The following is a 24048-nucleotide window of genomic DNA, read 5'->3' on the forward strand; positions in this document are numbered from 1 at the left end:
CGTATTTTGTCCCCTCACTTGGTTGCAAATTCACTAAAGGCGTGACACCCACTCAGCAATTATCAGCATAGCTCATTGCCAAAGGTAACATTCATGTTGCAATACATGACCTCGTCTGTACAGTACAGTATGTCCCCCAGGACAGAACAGAGTAGGATACAATACAATTTTGTCATTTTAAATCAGCTTCTATATCAACAAGTTACGTCTTACTGAGTGACAAAAAGACGTAGTATCACTGATGTTAAAAAAATACTAAATAAAATGACTGTTAATAAATCTTGAAACACATACCAGGTCTTTAGTGCTAATCTGTAGTAAACATTCAGGTCAGTTAAGCTGCACAGAGACATTGACAAGTAGAGTTACATTCCAGCTCTGTTATAATCAATGTAAATTCTCCAAGAGAAATCCACTCAGTCAATTTGAATTTGAAGCCACTATTTAATGAGTTACATGGTGAAAGGGCAAAGGACTTAAAGGATTTTTTAACCAAACACAGTGTGGAGTCATCTGTAACATCCTGCCAGTTCAGGTCACAAAGACCACTGCGTCAGGACAGATATCTGCACAGGTGGAGGAAGGAATCCTCCCCTGGGATGGATTTGTAAATGAAACTGTACCTGTGGACACACCCTCGCAAAGACAAAGAAGGTCACTCACTCACAAGTCTGGCATACAGGGTTACAGCAGTGCACTGGAAATTTACAGCAAGTCATAAAACATAATGCACCATGGCAGACTCTGTTTAAACTTTATATGCACTGGGCAGATGCATTTACATGCATGTTAAAAAAATCACCATAATGAAGCAATAATGCTTCTGAAAACAGTTATTAAATGGAAATCAGAGGCAGAATTTTTGGAACTAATTAAACAGAATAAAATAAAATAGAATATGATTCATAAGTAACAATAATAGCACCTATCAGAATGTAAAACAGATGAGGAAAAGTAAATAAAACCGAACAAACGATGCATAAAACATGACAAATCTCGATACAAACCACCCTCTGATACAACTCCTGAGACACAGACTTTAATCCGTAGAGCAGCGGAGCATTAAATGTGTGATCAGTGAAGTGATATTACACTTTGGTGGAACATTTTAACTCCACTGGAGGTGCGGGGATGTGACAAGGGAGGCTCCAAAGCAGCAAGGCAACTGTACCAGAGAGAATATAAAAAAAGGCAGTGATGACTGATTCCTCTGCCAGCAGTGACAGGCGACGGCGCGTCTTCACTATACATCAAAGATCTCAGGGGTTGGAGAGATTTCAAGTATTTCTGCTTAAGGACTGCATGTTACTGACCACAGTTTCAGTGTTTCTATTCTGTTTGGAAACATGTCTGAGTAAATGTTTCTTTCTCATTTCAAAGTAAATACCTAGAGTGATGAAGAGTTCAGACGCGATATGAAATTTTGGTTGTTACTTATCAGGCTCCACATGGTGAAGCCCCTGAATACATCTCTGTATTATTATGTCTATATAGTAACTTAAAGTCTCTCATATCGGCTAACCAGCATCCACTGGATGTTCCCAGAGCTCGATTTAACATGAGGGGAGACAACTACCTCTTACTATTAGATTATCCAGTTCGACCAAAACTTTAAAAAAAAAAACAACTCTATTCTGTTACTATCATGCTTCTTTGATGTTTTTAATGTGAAGCACTTTGTAACTTTTGCTTTTGAAAGGTGCTATATAAAGAAATCTTTACTTACTTAATTGGTATTGGTATGATACAAGTCACTCTGATGAAAAGATCCACATCATCATCTAAATTGGCTTTAATAAAGTGCACTCATACCAATGTTAAAAGGAAATTCTGTTATTTTTCTACCACAGTCTTATTCTCATAATTGTAGCTGTTATAATAGCACTCTGCGCCTCTGTTGTAGAGATTTAGGAAACGCAACTCCGGCAAAAAAAAAAAGTATATTGGGTCAGCAGAGACTCGTAAAGTTTTCCAAATAACCTTCAATTGTTCATAAATTTTACACAAATCATCGTTAAGTAAGCAGATCCCTCTGCAGTTAAGAAAAATAGCTAATCCCTAATTTCTGTGTTTACTTTCAGTCTGACTCAGAGACAAGTTCGCCCTGATATATGTTGTTTTGCTAGAGTCACATTTCCCAAATCTCTATAATGGGCATGGTGAGTGCAAAGTTACCATAACCCATTAGTAAGAGTGGCTTACGTTGAGAAATAACAGCAGTCATTGGAGGCCTTTTTTTGCCCTGGTTTTCACCTCACAGGCCACTTAGAGGCTGCCATTACCCTTATTTTCTTTTCTTTTATATGTTTATATTTTACAGACCACATTTCTAGCTCTTTTATTATGTACAGAAGGCACAAAGACAAATATCATTATTGTTATTTGCTATATGTTAATATAAGCGCATAGAAATGAATAGCATCCATTTTTTTGTCCAGTTGAATATCAATTGACTTCGTTGTGTTTCCCCTCACTACAACCTTGATTGTACACATGTAAAGCAGTGAGTATTAAGTGCTCCCCACTCTTCATCATCATGTTGCTGACTGTAGCCGCCGTTGCATTTCACGTATGAATATCCGGCATTTTTTTTGATGTGCTCATAATTCTCACTTTGTCACATCTGACAGCACAGTTATTCCTCTGTTCCTGTGCTCGAGGCATGTTCCTTCACAGAGTCATTTGAGACACACTGACAGCACAAAAAAAATTTAATGAACAGTAATACTTCAAGCATCTCTATCAGTGCAATCATCAAAAAATTACACAATGTGCCCACCGAGTGAGACAGAGTGAGAAAGAGCGTGTGGGTGGACAGAGTACAGCGTTTTTTATTAATCATCAAAACCTCCGTAGGTTGATAGATGGTACAAGTGTTAATTAATTTCTCATAATCATACAGAGAGAGTTCATCATTGATGAACTGCAAAACATTTTCACAGCAGAATGGAAGAGTGCTGGGTCTCGTATGAGGTCAATCTCAGGGGGGATTTAGCATCAGTAATACTGAAATATTTTCATCACTGGTGTTATTTTCTTGTTTGTTTCCATCCGTGAATGCAATATAAGAAGATATTTTCATTCTGCTGTGGCTGTGAGCTATTTTGAATTTAATGAGGAACGCTTTTGGCTCCTTCTTAGGCATGACAATGGATACTAGTTACCTGTTATTACACAAAAGCAAGTTTTGCCAGGCCTTCAACAACAACAACAACAACCCACTTTCCAATATAACAGAGGAAGAGAAAGAGGGTGGAAATTGGAGAGTGTAGTAACAGAGAGAGACAGACGGAGAGAAAAAACAGCAAACAGAATGCCACAGAGCAGCGAGGGCGACAATTTAAATTTTTCACCGGTGCTCAGAGACAGTGAACAGTTGTGTTTGTAGAAAGCACCTGTATCAGGAACTCTTGTCCTGACTACTGCCACACTGAAAATCACTGTAGTACAAGGCTATTACAGCGTACGCCTGAGTAAAAGGCAGGGATTAGTCCGGATTGTTACTAAGAGCTCTAACAACAGTCCCCTGAGGTGCAGCCGACTCATCTGCAGGTCCTCAACATCTTGTAAACAGGTCTTAGTATCTAACCACAAAACCTTGATTCATATTGCTTCAGCATCTGTTTTAATGAGTCATTTCATCCAAATTACAAAAAAAAACCCCACTCTCTTACCTCTCTCCCATATTAGTATATATTTGAACGTCAAAATCTAATTTAGGTTTTGAGATATCTACCTGTGATTTCTGCCTCTACCCCACAATAATGGTGGTGAATGAGATTTTGGAGCCCGTCCTCCCAAGAAAAACAACACTATAGGTCGTAAATTCAGTCGTGAAAAATGCTACTGCATGGTTTGACGCCATCTCATCAGCCGTAGTGATTATGACTCGGAGAAGTGACACAGTTCAGATGACGTCCATATAAGGCGACAAATTCCCATATCCAGCTACAGTTGTCATGGTGTTTACTGTTGCCATGGCGACTAAGGTTGCCTAACCTTAAGGAAGTAGTAACTTTAACCCACACCACGTTTCAAGTGGTCATTTTAACTCAAACATGATCTTTCCCTAAACCTAACAAGTGGTTTTTGTGCCTAAACCTAACCAGACCTTAACCACTGCGTTGTCACAACATAAAAAATTATTAGTTTTCAACAGTGATGTGTAACAGTTTTGTAAAGCACAAACAGTTTATGTTGTTCTGACAATTACTGATGATAGAGGCTGAATTAATTGATTTTGTTTGGCCATATGGAAGCAGTGGAACAAGCTGAAAACAAAACATGTACATATCATCACCTCATAAAGCTGTTATGGCGAGTACGTCAGAAAACAACAAATTCCCTATTTACACATCCAGCAGACACGGAGTAACATTATGATTCATTTGGAGTTTTGGTTCTGACTACACGACCGATGTAAGTCCAATATTCCCTCTCCTTTTAACTCTGTTTTGGTCTTCAGAAGCTCATCAGGGGAAATATCTGGCTCTTTAGTAGATAAATGCTCCACTATGTTCATCAGCTAGTCGCTAACTTTGGCTTTTTTGCTGAAAAAACAACACTGATGAGAGCAGTGATAGTCAACAAAAAGAGTAAAACCAAAATAAAATCATGAGATGCCAAAACGCTGCCATTGTTAATATGAAAATATTGATTGTTGCAGCTGTAAACAGATAAACATGTGGTCAGAAGTTTTCACTGGAACTACTTTCTATAACAAATTGTATTGAAGAAAACTGTGTTCTGTGGGTTATACAGAGTAACGAGAATTTTTTTCAATATCATCTTTCAATGATTTGTACACCACAAACTAAACTGACCTCAGATGTACTGGGGAGGAAACATCAGAAGAAGATATTTTAAACCAATATCTGCATGGCTGTATAGATACCGCTAGGAATAAGAGAGAAAACACTTTTTTTTTTTGGTAATTTGATTGAACCTATCTTTTAATCAAACTCACTCTGTCTAATGGACCGCCATGGATGTGTTCATTATGAATATGTAAGTAAATTGACACTGCAAAAACAGGAAGCGATGTGAGATTTTCTGGTGTGGGGAGATTCTCACCAGATCTCCTCTCCGTGTTGCAACAGCACTGACATCCCGTTCCACTCTATTTCCCAAACCCATCATTTCCTATACAAATACTGCATTATATCGGCTACAGTCTGTTTTTATTTTCCTCAAAGACGAATCCCCTTAGCCAGCTGACTGACAGCTGTGTGTGCATGCATCATTATCTCCTTCACAGAGCCTGTCTGTTGCCGTAGCCTGTGGCAGACCTCAATCAAACAGTATTAGAAATGACTTCAGTATCCATGGAGTGCCACGCTTTTGCCTGCTGCAGGTGCATCACACATTATATGAACCAGCGGGATATAGGTGAACTAGTTGTTGTGCCCATCTGGAATTACAGACAAGTAAAAGCAGGTACATGGGGCTAATAAGTTCATTTGATTTGGCTTGCGGAAGTTAAGACATAATGAGAGAGAGAGTGTTGCTGATAATATCCTGTTCCTGGAAGCGGAGGTTACTGAGGCCACCATACTGTTTGAGAAATAAAAAATTTAACAGCATCGATGCAAATATTCCCTAAATCAACATGTACATTCGGAGAAGCAGCTCAAACGTGCATGTTTTCATAATTTTCGAAAAACAGGAATTGCCATTTAAACTGTCCCAATTATGCTGTGTTCGCTGGTGAAATTTAGTAAAACCTGAAGAGGAATACTAATTCACTTCTTCAATCTTTAATTCGAGTCTGGTTGGGCTTTAAAATGCTGCTCAGGTCTGAGGTTTCAGCATACAGTCAGGTAATAAGATCCACAATAGAGGGCCTATGCAAATGCCTTCGTAGATAGTGTGCAGTAGATAAATCATGTTTATAGATTGATGTCCTCCTCTATGGCCTCTGTGAATATAACAAGATTGCTTCCAATTGCATCTAAATATGAGCTTTATGCATGCAAACACACTATAATAAAATACTGCGCGCATGGATATGGAATAAAGAGTCTTGCTTGCCATTTTAAACTACAGCCCATCTCACTGGCTATTATCTGGTGTTTATATTCTAATATGTGACTATACTGTAAAATGCTGCTTCTTTGTGTTAATCCTGACAATTTGTCAAATTTAAATCCAGCAGCACTGTGAGGAACACATCAATTCAAAGTGAAATCAATTCTATGCCCCCCCCTTCCCTCCTCCGCCTCTTTTTGACTTTCTCTCACTCTCCTGCTTCTCCTATCTATTTCTCTTTCCTTTCTGTAATAACTATGTGAGCAGCAGCAAATGTAATTACAAAGGGGTGGGGTTGGCGGGGGGTGGTGGGGTGTGTGTGTGTGTGTGTGCGTGTGTGTGTGTGATTGCTATGCATGCACAACAAAACGCAACATTAAAAAGCTATTATCAGAAAAGGGAACATTTTGGCAGATATATGGCGGAGGGCAGCTCCCGCCATATGTTTGTAGAGACGGGGACAACAAGTCAGGTAGTAATTATCAATCATCATCAGGAGAAACTGTCAAAACGCTAGGCTGGGCACGCTCTGACTGGCGTTGCCATGGAGACAAGCCCACATCCCAGCAAGTGTGTGTTTACCAGGACATTAAAAATACTCGCCCGTATTTTTATCTCACACTTATAAAATTGTGTAAATCGCTCTTTTAGCATCTTCGAGCCATGAGTTCTGTTAAAATGTGTGTCTCACTGTGTGTGTGTGTGTGTGTGTGTGTGTGTGTGTGTGTGTGTGTGTAAGGGATTTTCTGCCAAGCCATACTAGGGAAAGAGATTTTTTTAGGGATTGAACTGAGGATAATTTCGGTTGAGGTTACGGTTTTGGTTTTACACCGATTTCCTTGCCTTCAGGATCAGGCATGTTATGGGTTACAATTAGCAGAGATGGATATGTAAATGGAACAGTCTCACCATAGTAATATTAAGACAAATGTGTGTATGTGTGTGCACATACATAATGTATTTGCCAGTAATGAGCTCATTTCTGTGACCATACTGTTGCTGTATACAGACTCTCCATTCAGACTGTCATTGTTAATATTCTTCAGACGGAGAAAGAGGACATTCTCCAAAACCATCATGACTTTGTCAGTTTCAATTTTACATATTCCTTTTCCTTTTTTGCATAGCCTGCTTCAGTTTCCTTTTTACATACACCAGATGCCCTCATATCAAATTTCACTGTTTGCCATACAGACTATTCAAAGTAGCAGCATTTCCAGAACACTGTACAGTAAGTGTGACTTTTCACAGAATCACACGAGGAATGTTTCTGGAACATTTCCAAATGTTCCTAACGACAATAGCGCTTTCAGATGACAATCAATTTCCATGTGACCTCAATCCATTACCCTTCCAGGAATCAGGATTATTTTCACTTAAAAAGCAAGCTCTGAAAATTAAATACGTAAGCAAGTAAACATGAAAGCAATTTAGGGAGAACTGGTGTTAAGATCAGTATGAATTTTCCTGCTTTATTATGACAGTCATTTGGAGAAAAAAAAAAAAAAAAAAGTGTAGTGTTCTTAATTCATTATTTGTGTGCCGTTGTGCATGCTCCCCCTGGGGAGAAGCAACATTACTCTTTCATCAGATCAAATGAAGCGAAGCCGTGCCGTTCCAGGAAGAGCCAATTAAACTGTTCAAAGAAGTTTATTATTGCGACGGATTATGAAATCATTCTCATCGGATTCACTGGGGTGTGTGTTTCGACAGGGGTGTGAATATGTGTACTTTACCACTGCGCAAACTCATAAAGGCTGTCGACTCAAGCTTTCCATTTGCAATGTAAGTAGGAAATTATGGGTACGTGCTCACGGTGTTACATGTTTTACAAGACAACTTTTATAAACTTAATTTATTGTCAAAATAAGCTGTAATTATAGTGAGAAAATAATTCTTTCAAATTGTTTTTTTTTCTTTCTTTCATTCCTTCCTCCTCTCTCTTTCTTTCTTTCTTTCTTTCATTCTGTCCATGTCTTGTGATCGCCTCATGATGGTAGCGTCGCCTGTTAAGTACTTATTAACACACATCACATTCGAGACATAGCTGGGTTTAATCTTAACCTAGATCCACTGACTGACACACACACTAAGGAATGCAATGACCTCTGATCCCGGAGAACTTAATAATATCACCCAGTATTTCAGTATTTAGCTCCACACACACACACACACACTCACACACACACACACACACACACACATAAGCACAGTGTAATTATACAAGAAAAAAACACTCTTTGGACTTGGCTTAAGTCCAACAAGGCACAATATCTTTCTGTGTGCATGTCATTTGTAATAACCTGCAGTGCTGCTTTACTGTCAAGACAAAAATAAAACAAATAAACGACAACACAATACAGGCTCTAAATATCTGACAAGTGAACATGTCACAAAAGCTTTTGCCTGTGCCAAAGTGTTGGCAAGTAGCTCTTAATGGCTATTGTTCTAAGAGAGGAAATAAAAAAATAAATCCCATTTCACAAAGAAACGTTGAGAGCACGCGGAGGGACTGTCCCAAATACACACCCTGTTGTTCTGAGAGTGCCAAATGTAAAACAGTCAAAGTTACATAATGTGGAGGATTTGCTAAAACGGGATAACCTTCAAACGCTTCCACATCATTGATACTGACAGACTGCAGCAACAACTCAGTAGGACTGGGGCTTTAAAAAAATACAGTATTTCAATTTGGCTTTTTTGAGAGAGAGAGGGAGAGAGAGAGAAAGAGAGAGAGAGAGAGAGAGAGAGAGAGATGAAAGGGAACAGTGGATAAGCTTCAAGGCTTATCCTATTCATTACTGGAGGGAAAAAAAAAAAATCGCAGCATCGACCTATAAATAAATGAATGCCAGGATAAACACGAAGCCCATACATCAATAAAACATATGTATTCTAATAGATCACGCTCTAGTTACACTTGATGGGATTGAGTTGGCCAATGAGCCCAATCATGGGGACTTTAATCATCCTGAAAAGCTACACAGCATTATGCCACGGTGATTATAAATAATAATCATTCCCACAACAAAATAGGCCAATGAATACTTTTATCTTTCTATGCGTTTTTTTCTCATTTATGTACTCATATATTGTTTTTTTTTTTTTTTAGGGGATTTAAGAAGGAGTTTATTCCAAAAAAATCTACAAATAATCTTAAAAAACACAACAAGCTGTCGCCTGTTCTTTGTATTTTCAGTTTCCATTAACATGAAAGTAGCTGCGTATCAAAAAAAAAACCGTAACACCTTTGTAAACAAATGTGTACAGCAGCTGCCAGCAGTGATACTGTTTAAGTAGGTGTTCACTTTTCCAAGAAGTCATTGTGAAAAAAAAAACGAAAAAAAAAAAAAAAAAAAACTGGAAACATCAGACACATCCATCACATGCAGTATAATCCTCACTTTGTTACTGTCATGTAGCAGCATTGTAACAATGATTTTCTGACGTCATTCAAGTTACACAAGCCCTTTTTCAGAAACAACTACAAGCCTTTACCTGCACACAAAAGAATGATGCTTGACACTTAACACGGTAACCTGGCTGTAAGGCTGCATTCACGAGCTGTTTCTACACCAGCCGCGCTGGCAGACACAGACTTGAAGGCTTTGTAAACAGTATCTACAGTTACACTGATGAGTCAGATGTGTTAAATTCAGGTTGCAACATGCTGGTCTGGATTTTTTTTTTTTTATTAGGAACATTAAGGAGATGTATCACAACTCACAGCTGGGACTCTATGAAAATATGACTCACTGTGTGGTTCTGTACAGATAAAAACTGTCTTATTATTATGGAAATATAATCTTGCTTCATTTAAACCATGCTCGCCAACAGTGGTTCTTCCATATTTGACAAGTGTATTAATGGATTAATCATCTAGGCCATTATGAATGAGGTCATGCCGGCCTGGTCAGTTGAAGTGTTAAGTAATTCATGGCATGCTCTGCAGTTTATCTAAGTTTAAAACTGTCCAGCTGCTGTGAAAAAAAAAAACTACTTTACCTTTTGTTTCATCGCTTTAAGCTTGATAATGACCTCTGATATTATTTGTAACAGTCATACAAAGGAGTTAATTGCTTAGTAGGACAATTTGTGCTATTTCAGGGAGCTACAGGATATAATCACTACCCAATAACTTACATATTATACATTTTTAGATTTTTTTCCGACAGTTAAGACATTTCAATGTGCTTTGAAAACCAACATTTGAAATGTATTTGATGAGTGATCCTTCACAGTGAACATTTCATCACCTTGAGTTTTTTTTCAATGTTCACATCTTGCGGTATTGAGTTACAAGCAGGAGCCAGTCTGAAAACTCTTTTTTTGTGGTGCATTCAAGGACGCACCGACATCCAGTGTGTGAAAGTCAACAGCTAAAAAAGAAAACACTGTATTCATGATCTACAATGTGTTGATAGGAAATCATAGGTGGAAAAAAACCCCACACACAAGATTTATGTGAATTCTGTTGTTACTTTCCTTTGAATTGGTTCCTGTTTGGCAGGTAACTTGGATGTCAGAGTGTCAGTGAACGCATCAACATTTCAAAACAGCCACTGCTCGCAGCTGCAATAACATGTGATGATGATGATGTGTGTCATAAAAAAGATGGCTAAATGTTTTACTGTGATGGATCACCTTTCTAAAGAAGGTTTAATGTTGCAAATAAATGTTCATACTGTCAGTAAAAATTAATAATATTACTGCCTGAAAGGTTGGAAATATAAACATTTAATACCTTTAGGTATGCTTTGTAAATGTTATTTAAAGTATATGTAATTCATATGCAAAAATCCACTGGTAGGATCCTTTAACTGAGGTAGGAGTATACCTAGCTGCTCTTTTAACCTCTGCTAGTTAGCTAATTATCCTCGATCAGCACTGCTCCTTTGAGAAACCTTTGCACTGTAATTAACAAGTCCAGACTTCTGAAAAGCTTCTCGCCTATGGCCAGATGCTTATTTATCTCTCTGTGTGCTGTTGTGCTAAAAATATATATAAACAGCAATGCAAAGCAATATCTGCGGAGCTGGTGTGTTGCTGATGACATAATAGGGATAATCAGGACGATTGTGCCTTATTCAGCCCAGCTGATATTGTTGATGATGCTGGTAGGAGAAAGGGCTTTTAGTTAAAATACAGTAGCAGCACTTTCTGCCTGTGTACACCGAGTACATTAGAGTAATAAATAAAACACATCCCGCTCAATGTGTATTAAGGTTAGTCATATAGCATGGGATGTGTATTATGTGTAAAGGGTGAGTCCTGCTCATACTGTAAAAATATGTATCTTTCATTTCTTTTAAAAACATGATTTTACAGATACGTAAGGACAAGATAATGTACTATATAAGTGGCCTTGCAACAGATGTTCCGCTCATTTTCATATGCAGACTGTGTCCTGATTATGAAATCTAACTATAAAGCCACAACACGTGCTCTTTTCTCCTCTAAATTCCTCCTCTATGGCCTCTGTATACCATGACATATGGACGATGAAAAATTCATGGGCCGGTGGTTAACACAAATCTGCAGAGGAGATGGGAAAACATGAGCTTAGCAAGCAATTTGCCTATTACATTAACATACGGCGCTGTCATGGGACGATATTGGCGTATGCATATTTCATCTAATCTGATTTCATGTTTAAAGAGCGAGCGAGAAAATGGTTCAAGTTGTGGAAACAATGACATCATACTGTATGTTCATCTGGCAACCCGACCTAATCAAGCTAGCGGGACTGAATGTTTTGAAAGATTTTATCTCCAAGTACAGGTTGGTAAGATTGTAGAAACGTTTCCTGCTCTTTTGTTTTGTCTTTTCGTCATCTCTCCTTCTCTGACATATTTCAATATCAGTTTCAGTAAGGAGATGAGTAACAGGAAATCTGTTTTTTTTTGTTTTTCTGTCAAACACAGATGCAACTAACCTAGACATGCGGAAACACCCACAGACATGCAGCACAGCTATATTCAGCCCCAGATACACACACACACACACACACACACACACACACACACACACACACACACACACACACACACACCACATTATAAAAATGTATTGTTAAATTTGGTTTATCATCAGTGCATCAAGACAACATAAATATATTGACAACAATGGATTGTAGCAAAGTATACTTACTCAAGTACTGTACTAAAGTACAATTTTGCAGTACTTGTACTTTGCTACTTTGCTACTTTATACTTCCATTCCACTATATTTCAGAGGCAAATATTGCACTTTTTTACTGCACTACATTTATCTCACAGCTGTAGTTACTGGTTACTTTTCATATCAAGACTTAAGAGAACTTTATTGTTAACCGATCCATACAAACGTACACATGACATTCTGCTTCTCTGAGGCCAGTAGTGGTGCTGTGTTTATAATTTAAGCAGTGCAAACAGATTTATAATCTTTTAATCACTTGTAGAGTTCTGTTTTCACTTTGATCAACTTTGATGTCAGTGTAAAAAGCCACATTAAATCCCCTTTGATCCAATGTTTCAAGCAATTAAACATTTTTAAGAATCCAAGGGCGCTTAAAACTTTTCTTTTACAGGCACTGAATATCTGTATATATATTGTATATATATATATAAAACATTAACTGGTGCCATTTTGCATAATGAGTACTCAATCGCTTATACACTATAACTGGGCCTATTAACTAAACACCCCAAACCGTGACGCCATCTACCAAAAGACAGACCCATTTCCCAAAACTATAAACACTATTCCCCTGTTTTCACTCATGTGCTCGTTTAGAAAGCTCTGGCATTCAATACCATTAACTCAAGTCATCACAGCTGGAACCCAATTTTAACTCACAGTTCCCCAGGTGGAAACACTAAGAGTCAAAGTTGTTCACACACCAATCAGAACCTCAGGGCAGATAACAGGGTCATGGGTCAGTTCACACACACAGAGACCTGAGCCAGAATAAATGTGATTTCTTTCTTTATGTATAAATTTCTTTTTCATTGGTTTATATTGGTAAATACATGGAAATTATCTTTATCAGTTTACTAAAGTATATTGAGAGAAAATTTATACATGTATTGTGTTCATCATGTGAAGAGGATGTTCTGGGGGAAAACCATAACCGCCGTTATTGATTGCAGGTTTTTACAGTAGTGTTTTGAATTGATCTCACTAGTGTGTAATAGCTATTTTGTACTGTGTGTGTGTATTTGATGGCTTGTGTGTGATGTCTGCGGGCAAAGTTTGGTTTAGCTGTAAGATTACATGGTTTGAGTGGGGAGTTTGGTTTTGACGTTGAAGTTTCTGGAGATGAGTGTGTGGTTATGCATTTGTGAGTTTTGGGAAATGGTGCATAATTTCAAGAAATGTGTCTTAGCAATTGAGAAGAACTGTGAGTACATTTTGCAATTATTACGTCTTTACTTTTACTTAAGTAAGCTTTTGAATGTAAAATATCTCAATACTTCTATACACAAAAGTATATTGAAACAATAAATTGTTTTTATACTCCTTCCACCCTGAAGGATTACAAAAAGGGATTCCAACAGATTCCACTGAAATGTTTATTTTTAATAAAAAGCAAACCAGCACGTTTATTGATATTTCAAACAAAACACACTGAGTTGAGCATGAAATATATAGTTTTGTGCCAAAAAAAAGCAATGAATATAGGACAAATGAGAAGAGGGAGGGGGGGGGGGGGGCGGGGGGGGGGCATCTCTTCTCAACTGCTTTGCCTCAAACATGATTGCCTCACTAACTTTCAAAATACTGTTGATTTAAGCAATGTGCACACAAGGAGTGTTAGGTTTCTGAAAAGGGTGGAGGAAGGGAGGGGGGAAAGGGAGGTCAGCAGTTTGGGAGCATAACTTCAGAATCAGAGAAAATGGGAAAAATGCTGGTCATAATATTTTCCTTAACAGACGCCCAAATGAGAAGCTGTCAAGACGCACTGGAGCTCTGCGATGTGTATCTTGTTAAAATATATCATATACAGCACCTCTAGGTCGAGCTTACAAATGTTTATGCTATTGCTTTGTAGCACACACAGTGTCCCTGCCAAATGAATGTGACTAATACTCAACAGCATCATGATAGCTAATAGCAAAACCTTGAACCTTATCATCTGTCATTCAGCACTGCAAAGGCCTGGCCCACTCAAACTATTTCAGGCTTTTTCTCATAGCTTAGGAGCCTCAGAAATGCCAATATTATTATTATTACAGTGCAGTATGTAAGACCTTTATTCCTAGGTTTACTATATATAAGATAGAGCTTGTTTTTCACTCAGTACATCAGTGTGCACACAATAACTGAAGAACAACTTGTATTTCCTTCTCTGCGATTGTGCAGCGGTAATATTACATTCCTCCTGGCAAGAACTGAATTGGGGACACAAAGTAGCATGGGTATAATCAATCCACGCTGGCTGAGAATGCTCGATAATTATAAACAAAAACTGTGTCATTCCCCGTGAGGAAAGCAGCTGCAGGGGTGACAGGCAATGCTGAACATGAATATGGATCACAGGACTAAAGATCTGCTAACTGACGCAACCGCAGCTTTGCTCGAGCTGGTTCAAAAGCAGGGGCGCCGGTGGTGACGTGGACGCCAAAATATGAATATAGATTGAGTTGGATAAAGCACAGTCTCCGATAACTGTCATTGTCGCACCAGGAACGAGCTTACATCATCAAATAAAGTCAAACATTGAAGATATCAAAGATATTATATACACAGGAGCAGCCAGAACACACTGATGTTTCACTACTCACCTCTAAAAATACAGATAAATCAGATTGAGAGTACACTTGACATGCTAAAGTAAAAAAAAAAAGCATTTATGCTGCTGATTATATAATAAATCTGTACATATTATGCTGTACATACACCTACTGTCGTGCTGTGTTGATTCCATAACCAGGCTCCCAAGAATAGACTAGATTTAACCACCAGGCTTTGATCTGATGGCTACATTTCACACAATACTGTACCAACAGGCTTGCTGAAACTCTGCAATAGCACTTTTTTTTTTTTTTTTTGCCTGAGCCCTCTCGTCTTCTCTACCCCCTGAGGTAGCCTGACACACTTTCATGAATTAGCCTAGACAAGACGGACGGCTGTTAGAGCTGCCACAGCACATTTGGCTGAATCCAAAAGGTCAGAATTAGCATTGAGGGAAGCATAGAAGAAAGTCCTAAAATTGTTCCCTAGATCAATTTTTTAAGTTTTAATATTTCACAGCTGCATGGTATTACTTCTTACGTGTCCACAGCGCTGGTATTTATCCTAATAAAGGTGGATTTAATATGGTGTTTATAGCTGCTTTCTCATATGGAGCCTTTAAATGGCAGGAGAACTTTACTCAGCAGCTGTGTATGTTTCTGAGTGCATATGTGCAAACATTCATGTGTGTGTTTCTGCTTGTAAGTAAGACGCCCTTGAGGCTGTAATTCACTTGGCAGAGTGATGGAAATTACTTAGCTCTGCTGTTTTGAAACAAATCACAAACAAGTCTCCTAGCAGCAATTCCAAGCAGAAATAAAAGCCTGTTTCGAACGTAGTAAACCTTCATGTGAATAACATTAGAAATCTGGTTGCCTTAGTCAAAAAAGTAGAACTCCCTTAGGCTCTGAAAATAAACCTTTAGCTTAAATGTGGCTCACAGAGGAATGGTATTATTGAGCCAAGTGAATGAGCAACAGCAGCCACAGGATGTTAGCGTTACTATTCATAACTTATTTTCCTATGCCTAAAACCGTTTTCCCTTCTGGTCTCACCTCTGCCGCTCTCTTAAAATGCAATTACCTACTGCCAAATTTACAGGAAAAGAAAAACAATGACTTTTGACCGGAGGAGCCGTTACTGTGAATGTCAAATTGATGCTCCACTGTGCTACCGAACAGAGGAAATATAAAGCGAGATGAATCACATTATTCCTTTGTTTCAGCACAGCTCGGGGTTAATAAAATGTGTGGATTCATGAGCAGCGGGGAAAGCACGGTGAATGGCAAACAGACATGTTCCAGCAATTCAAAATTCCTCACTTGAACCACAGAATGCTTTTCATAGGTGTGACTGGTGACGGTGTCTGAATGGCGGTCACTTGTGTACGTAAACAGAGAGAGCCCTCTGGGGCCAAATGAACCGAGACTTAATGAAAAACATATTGAAAGCATGATGGAGCTTTACTCGAAATCATGGCTACTTGTTAAGAAGTGAATTCTCTATTTTAGTCTTAATTAGTTAAACTAAAACAGCATTGATCTAAAGTCTGTTCTGTTTAGATGGATTTAATTCTTTTGGGCGATGAAAGGTTAAAAAAGACAGACAAGAAGTAGAGTTTTAACAGAAACAAAGTCCACACAAATCCAAAATAACAATTACCATTAATAAACCACAAATATACTAATCCTCTTTTCTATATTCGTATTATAAAACCCTCCTGAGTTTTTTGTCGTTGTCCAGTGAAAACCATGTATCTCCAAACTGGTTGTTTTGATTTTTTTTTTTTTTTTAAGTGGATTAAGGATTAAATGTTCCTTTATGGGTTGAGAAAATTCTCATACTTAGTTGTTAATGTTTTGGCGTTACATGGTTTTCACAGCATGGTGACTATGGTGGCTTTGGAGCCATAATAAAACAGTAGCTCCCATTTTGTTTGCCCTTTTAATGGTTTTCATTACGATAGGCAGCCTTTGCACAAATTAAAATTTTAAATGGTTTGAAGTACGCTACTCAGTTTTCACACAATGGACACAATGGAATACTTAATGCTTGGCCCAAAAAGTACAAACACTGTCCATTTTCCACTAAAAGCAGACTTGAACAAATGGTCAGGGTAACCAAAATGACATAATTGAAAGTTTGAGATGAACCGTGCAATGCGAATGAGTTTTAAGTGCATGCTTTCGTCCAGAGCTCGGGGCATGAGGAGTTTGATGTTTCACGGGGCAATATGCAACACTCCAAAAGCCACAAACTGCCATTATAACGAGTGTTGGTGTTTAAGATGAGCTAATATGATAACTTATCTAAAGGCTACAATCAAATCTCCAGCTGCCACACTCACCAAACTCGTCACAGATGCTCTCGTTCTGCAGCAGAGCTGGGTGTTCAAAGGTGTCCCGGCAGTACAGGATCCTCGTGCTCCCTCCCAACGCAGCGATGCCGCCCAGCGCCAGCACTGTGTGGTCTATGAACAGAGAGGACGGCTGCTCTCTGAGCCGCGCCAAAACCGAACGGTAGCGGCAATACTGGGGGTAACTGAGAACCAAAACCTTCCTTCCGTCCTCCTCCTGGCCTGAAAAAACACACAAAATACAGACACACAGTTAGAAAGCTCACATAGATTATATAGTTTACACATCCAAAACAGAACCTCAGTAGACAGAGCTTTGTAGGGAAGTTGGGAACGTTTTGTTTTTTAAGAGCTCCTGTAAGATTTGTAGAGAATGGCAGCGCTTAGTTTTACAGGACACATTCATGCTTGCATTTCTCTTTGAGTTTTATTACTTTTTTCTGTCTCATAGATCATTCTTTGGCTACTATAATACTTTGGCACATCTGCTGCCAATGTGCTGTGAATATGATCTTTTTACTCCCCACTATCTGCCTTAAATTTCAAGGTTGCCTGTAATGTCAGAGATCTTAGACATTAAGTTTGTCCAACTGTAACATTTGATGGGTACCAGATAAATTATTGAAAGGTAAATGTGTCATTAAACAATGGTTTTCATTTTCATGTTGCTTTATTTAATTAAAAAACAAAGAAGCAATTTGTCTTTGCTATATGTTTATATAAATGTCCAGCAGAATGTATCCGACCATTAACTTGGATTTTTAAACATTTCTCTCTCTCCCACGTAATAAATATTAACATTTCCCATCAAAATGATCTCTCTCATTGGTGTTTTAAGAAATGTATCACATCACTTGGCTGTTTCACACCCTTACCTTATACCAATAGCCCATTTGCACAAACTTAAACTACGCCTTTCATGTGTACTGTACAAATAAGTAAAGACGTTGAGCTGCATGTTTGAAATGCGTGACATGCATCTCTGGTGACAAGAGGAATGTCAAGAACAACTCCAGATGCTCGCTAGTTTGATTGACAAGTGTAATTTTTAACAAGCTTGAAGTTTGAAGTGGGGATTTCTTGGAGCAATTTAGACAAGATAAGTGTGAATGGATGTTTTTCATGCATTAAGGCCTGGCTAAGAGGGATTTCTTCCTTATCGCTGACCTTGTTAACCATCTAAATGTATGAATCCATTCATACTTGCTGGACAAATCAAATATAAGATTTATGAGAAAAACAAATGTACACTTTAATACAAACTGAGTCCATGACCTTTTGTTTGACACTGGTAATCTGGGACAGGATGATAACACAACTCATTGTTTCGCCCACAAGGCAAAGAAACCTGTTACAGTCAGACTTTACAGTCATATTGGGTGTGTGGTTTCTGATGTGTGTATGTAATAAATATTCCAGTGACAGTGTGTAAGTTTGACTGATATCACCTTATCACCTGTGACGGCTAACTGGCAAAGAAAACTCTTCCGTTATTTGGAAAACCTCTGGACAGGAAGTACAGACTGAGCTAATAAAATAAACTGCAGTAAAAAACCTGGACGATATGCTGACAGACAAATCAATCTGTTACTGTTATACTGATATGTTATAAAAATAAAGAGATAAATTCAGGTTGACTAGGTGCAACAGAAAGTATATTATTATATGACATGGTAAATTAGTCAGATAAAGTCAGATAACTATAATGTTAGTGACAGAGAAAGATAATGAATCACTACAGGTACATTTAAGAAATATAATGATATTACAAATTAGATAACAGAATTCAAATATGTTTAGTTCGTTGTAAACTCATTAAACCTACCAGCTACGTGTACAGGACTTGACACGATAAGACTCATGTTGCCTCTGCACGACAATTCCCCTCAGCACAACACTGCCTCTAACACACGCAGACATATTTATTTTGTTTCTATGAAATAACTCTTCTTTATATTTTGATATTATACAAAAAATAGAAAGTTGGCAATGGCTACGGATTACTGATGGTGATTAAAATAAATGAGTTTCTTATGCAGTCCTGCTTCATTATAATAGAATGCATCTCCTGCCACCCACATAACGCAAATATAATAATCTACGACTAATTACATGCTCAATAATACATTTTCAATCCAGATACAACTAGTTAAATAAGGCACTTCAGAAAGAAATACTTTAATGAGCCAATTTGAAGGAGTAGGAGAGACGTTTCAGATGCTGTGCAAGAGCTGCACGTTCAGCGCATTAATGCTGTCGCCATCAAACAGAACTAAATCTTACTCACTACACATCAAATTACCTGTATATGCATAAGTATTGGCATTATATAACATAAATTGACTTGAGACAACATCATACACGATGACATACACTCTCCAAACATTGCATTATATTGAAAAGTGTTCCTAATATTTGGTCCACCCTTATTAACACACATGAGGGGGGCAAAATATTAGGAACACCATTCCTCCACTCCAGTGCACCACCACCACTCATTATGACTTCAGTAATAAACATAAAGTAGAATTATCACCTTTCTGACAATGTCAACAAAAACTGAAAAGGTATAAGCTTCGTAAAAACAGAATTAATGGCAGAGCTGTTGTAATGGATTGCAATAGATTGCACAGGTGTTCCTAATAAAGTGCTTGGTGAGTGTATTTCACATAATACCTGTATAACTCCTGATTATTTTCATTACTGATTAATCTGTCATTTATTTCCTTGATAAATTGATCCATAAAATCTATGAAACGGTCCACAAAATGTCAGAAAATTGTGAAAAAAATGAAGCTCAAGGTGACATTTTCACATTCCTTTTATCTGAACAACAATCAAAAATGTAAAAGTGTTCAGTTTAATATCATATTAAAGCAAAAAATCCAGGAAATATTCACATTTGAGGGGTTGAAACCACTGAGACCATTTTTGATTAAACCACATCATGACTCACTGATAAGTGGTTATGAGGTGACTTTACATGACAAAATGATGTATATACTCAAATATGATCAAATATGGTGTCTGGTCAAAATCTCCCATGGGTATTACTATACATAACAATCTGATCATAATATTTCTCTAATCCAATACTATAATGATGATATAATGACATAGAAAATGACAGTTAACCTCAGCAGAAGTAATAAAACACACTACAATACCACACAATGAAATGAAATTGGCCAAATCATAATATGCAGACAGATGCAGGCACATTGTTCTTGAAAGCTGCAGTCAATGTCACATTTTTGTAGACTTACTCGCCCTTACAGATTGTTGTTTGACAGTAGAGTGCTAATATTTTTCTAGCTTACAAAGCCGACTAAACGGTTCAACACTCGATGAAGCAGAGCCACGCACTTTGAAACATGAATATGAATTATTCACTGTCCTGTCTGCTTTTACAAAGCCCTTGGACGTGACATTCATGGGAATTTCTACTGGTAAGTTAATATTTCAGGGATGGCTAACTAGTGAGCTTTCACCTTGTCTGTCTAAAGAAAAAAACATGCAGGTTTAACAGGTCTATTCAAAAGACACATTTCTTCCTTTTGGTGTCATTTTATCAAGCTGGAGGCTGATTAACATCACTGAAATGTGCAGCAGAAACAGGACAGGAAGGACACGATTCATAACATATTTACAGCAGCTGCATTCTTGACAATCAGCGTAATTAGTTCCACTGAACTCCAATATGACTACCACTTCAAAAGAAATTATTAAAACCATTCAACCAGGACACAAACACACACACACACACACACACACACACACACACACACACACACAGACAGCCTATAAAGAAGTAGGTACCACAAAGCCCACAGACGTATTAACACACATATTCTTGCATACATATCACACTGTAGACACGCACATTCATCAAAGATTGCGGCAGTTGTCGTATGCAATTACAGCTCAGAGGTAGCGGAGGCTTTGTTTCCAAATGTCAGGGGTTTTATTGTAAGCGGTCACCGTCAGACCAGCTCTTTCTCCCGAGGACCCTCACAGCATTTCACTTGATTAGATTCAATTTGGAGAGAGAGCCGCAGGGCATTAATAACTGTACAAAGGAATTGTAAAGCACGCATGTCGGTGTGTGCGTGTGTGTAATGTACATTGAGTGTATATACACTTCAAAAATTCCTTTTGTTCTTACAGCACGACCTTTCCAAAAAAAAAAAGGATGTCCATATCTTTGAGTAAGAATCCTAATTGGTTGGGGCTGTGGCTGCATCACTGGAGAGCTGGAAGACACTCTGAGAACATTATGCAATTTGTTTCTCTGTCTTTCTCTCTCTCTCTCTGTCTCTATGTCTCTTTCTTTCTCTAGATCTCTTTTCTATTTTCTCTTTCTGTCTCTCCTCTACTGGTGGTGGTATAGCGTGTTGATAAAACAGCTGCGGTGCGGCAGATTCTTTTCTGAACACGCTGTAAAGCTCCTGACCTCATAAACTACAATGGTGTCAGGGTCATAACTGCTGTACAGAGCAGCTGCCGTTATAACCAGTCAGTCAGTGCAGCACTCAGTAAACTGTAATAGAGTAGAATATACACTGATATAGTATATTAGCAGATAAGTACTATATTAAGTGCAATATATTAGATACTTTGTACTTTGAATTACACTTAAAGGGGCCTTCCATTAATTTTACACAGCAACTTCAGTTTACTGTCAGCCTGTGAAAGGAGTTGTTTAATGTCTTCTGTGACTCAGGAGGAGCTTTATAAAGAGTGAAATAATAACCTTGATGATGTCATAGTGATGTCATCAGGGTCTTTCCATGGGCATGCAATTACGCTACCAATTTATAATAAGAAGTCTGTGTTACAAAGAGGGGGGGGGGGGGGGTGTGGAGTGAATGAAAGTCATGGGAATTTATGAAACAAGAGAGATCTAATTTAAGACACTATATCAAGTTGCATTATGGGAATTGTAGGTTCCGGTGTTTTTGGAGCTTGACTCATACTATGTCAGGATATTTGGGATTCTGCTGCTTTGATTTTGTCCGTTCTTTTTTAAAAATCTGTATCTTGCAAGTCCCCCAACTTTGCCGGAGGGCCACTTTAATTGGTATTGCACTTGTATTGTCTTATACTCTCAAAAACAACAGTTTAAAAAGAGCTGAGCCAAAAGGTTAAACACAATAGATACAGTATAATAAAATAATCAGAGCAATACAATACTAAACTGACAGATTCATCAGTTCTGACATTATGCTGTATAGTAAACTTGTGCAACAAAGAGACACTAAAAACTATCTATAGTTTGGGAGCCATAAATAGAAATGCTTGTTCTCCTTTTGATTTGAGCTTAGTCAGACAGACTGTGAAAAGACCTTGGATCAGTTTTGTCAATGCTTGTTTTTACTGTTGTAGTAGTAGTATCTAGTTTTATAAATGAAAATGTGGTAGAAATACAGCAATATATGTTGAGGCTCCACAATGTCAGGCTTTTTCAGCGATTTAAGTAATTGAAAAATCTATTCTAAAGTGCACTACTGCTAGAAAATGAAATAAACACAAGTGGGAGTGATATTAGCATAATGTCTAGTCTTATTTAGGAGTCTGGCGGCAGAACTTTGTTTGAGCTGTAGACACTTCAAGAATGACTGAGCTACTCAAGTAAAAAGTGCATTACAATAATCTAACTGGGATGTGACAAAGGCATGAATGAGCTTCTCTGTGTCTTGACATGACAGGATGGATCTGATCTTCCTAATATTCCCCGGGATTAAAGAAGCATGACTGAACCAGTTTTGCAATATGCAAATTGAAATGCAAACAGGAATAAAATTTTTACATTTTCAGACAGACTTTGCATGACTGGAGCGAGAGTCCAGAAATTACAGAACTGCTTGTGCAACGGGGTCAGGACCATTGATTAAAATTTATGTTTAACCACCCCCTGATGTCAGGAAGACAATTATATAAAATAATCAGATGCTAGCAATCTCTTAATGATGGTGTTTCTGTCTCTTTCTTTATTCATAGAAGCATTTTTAGTGTTTCAGGTATTGTTTTGAGCAAATCAGTACAGTGAATCAATACAATATGTGACTGGTGTGACTTTGAGGGATGGTGCTTTGTTATGAATCACGACCCAAGGGACAAGACATACAAAAATGAAAGGAAACTGAACTCAAAGACAACTGCGCACATCTGTTGATTTTCTTAAGGCAAAATCATACAAACATCTGACGCTCAAGTGCAGCAATATTATTCCTCCAGCACCTCTTTTAATAAAAAAAATGTACATGCTGGGAAGGAGGGCAAAGCACAAACAGAGAACAAAATGAGTAGTTACAGCACAGAGCTTTTGTTTTATACTTATTGATTTGAACATGTGAAATAAAACACAGCAGAAAAGAGTCAGAAGCTTCTCTCTCTGAGGTTCACTATTTCCTCCCTAAACTTCCTGCTGCTTTTGACTGGACTGATTTCTGAGCTTCCATTGCAGCAGCCATTGGTTTCTATTCACAACCGTATTAAAATCAACTTGCAAAGACTTTTAAACTTGCTAACAATACAGAAGATAATCCATCACAGAGAATAAATGACATTTCTTCTTTGATGGTGAATTCATGGAAACAAGGAAATTTGAGAGCAGTCTGCCAAATAGTAACTTCTTAATACAGAACATGATGAAATTCATATTATCATTTTCACGACATCTGTGTCTGCTTCCTGTCTGTTATCTGGATTTGATTTCCACCCAACATCGCTCATGAGTGCTTGGCTTCTATAGCAGGCACCTCTCTGAACTAAGATGTTAGATTTCTCTTGAATACATTAGCGCAAGAGATTTAAAATGATCACAAACCAATATAACACAAACATTAAGTTCCTGTTGGTTGATTTTTATGTATTACTGACATGAAACAAAACCAATGGTTGCCTGGAAAGAGATTCAATCTAAATATTTGCTGGTGTGGGATGCT

The 24048-nt window shown here is 37.9% G+C and overlaps 1 protein-coding gene across 1 annotated transcript in view; it reads right to left on the reverse strand.

Moving 5' to 3' along the window:
- Positions 1-24048, reverse strand: part of LOC121912092 (AT-rich interactive domain-containing protein 5B-like) — a 76537-nt gene that overhangs the window by 25784 nt on the left and 26705 nt on the right. Inside the window, exon 4 of the mRNA XM_042434169.1 lies at positions 17093-17323. Coding sequence (XP_042290103.1) covers positions 17093-17323 — 231 coding nt within the window. The remainder of the gene's footprint in view (positions 1-17092; positions 17324-24048) is intronic.

Source organism: Thunnus maccoyii, chromosome 14 (genome assembly GCF_910596095.1).
Source record: "Thunnus maccoyii chromosome 14, fThuMac1.1, whole genome shotgun sequence".
In the NCBI taxonomy this organism is placed as follows: Eukaryota; Metazoa; Chordata; class Actinopteri; order Scombriformes; family Scombridae; genus Thunnus; species Thunnus maccoyii.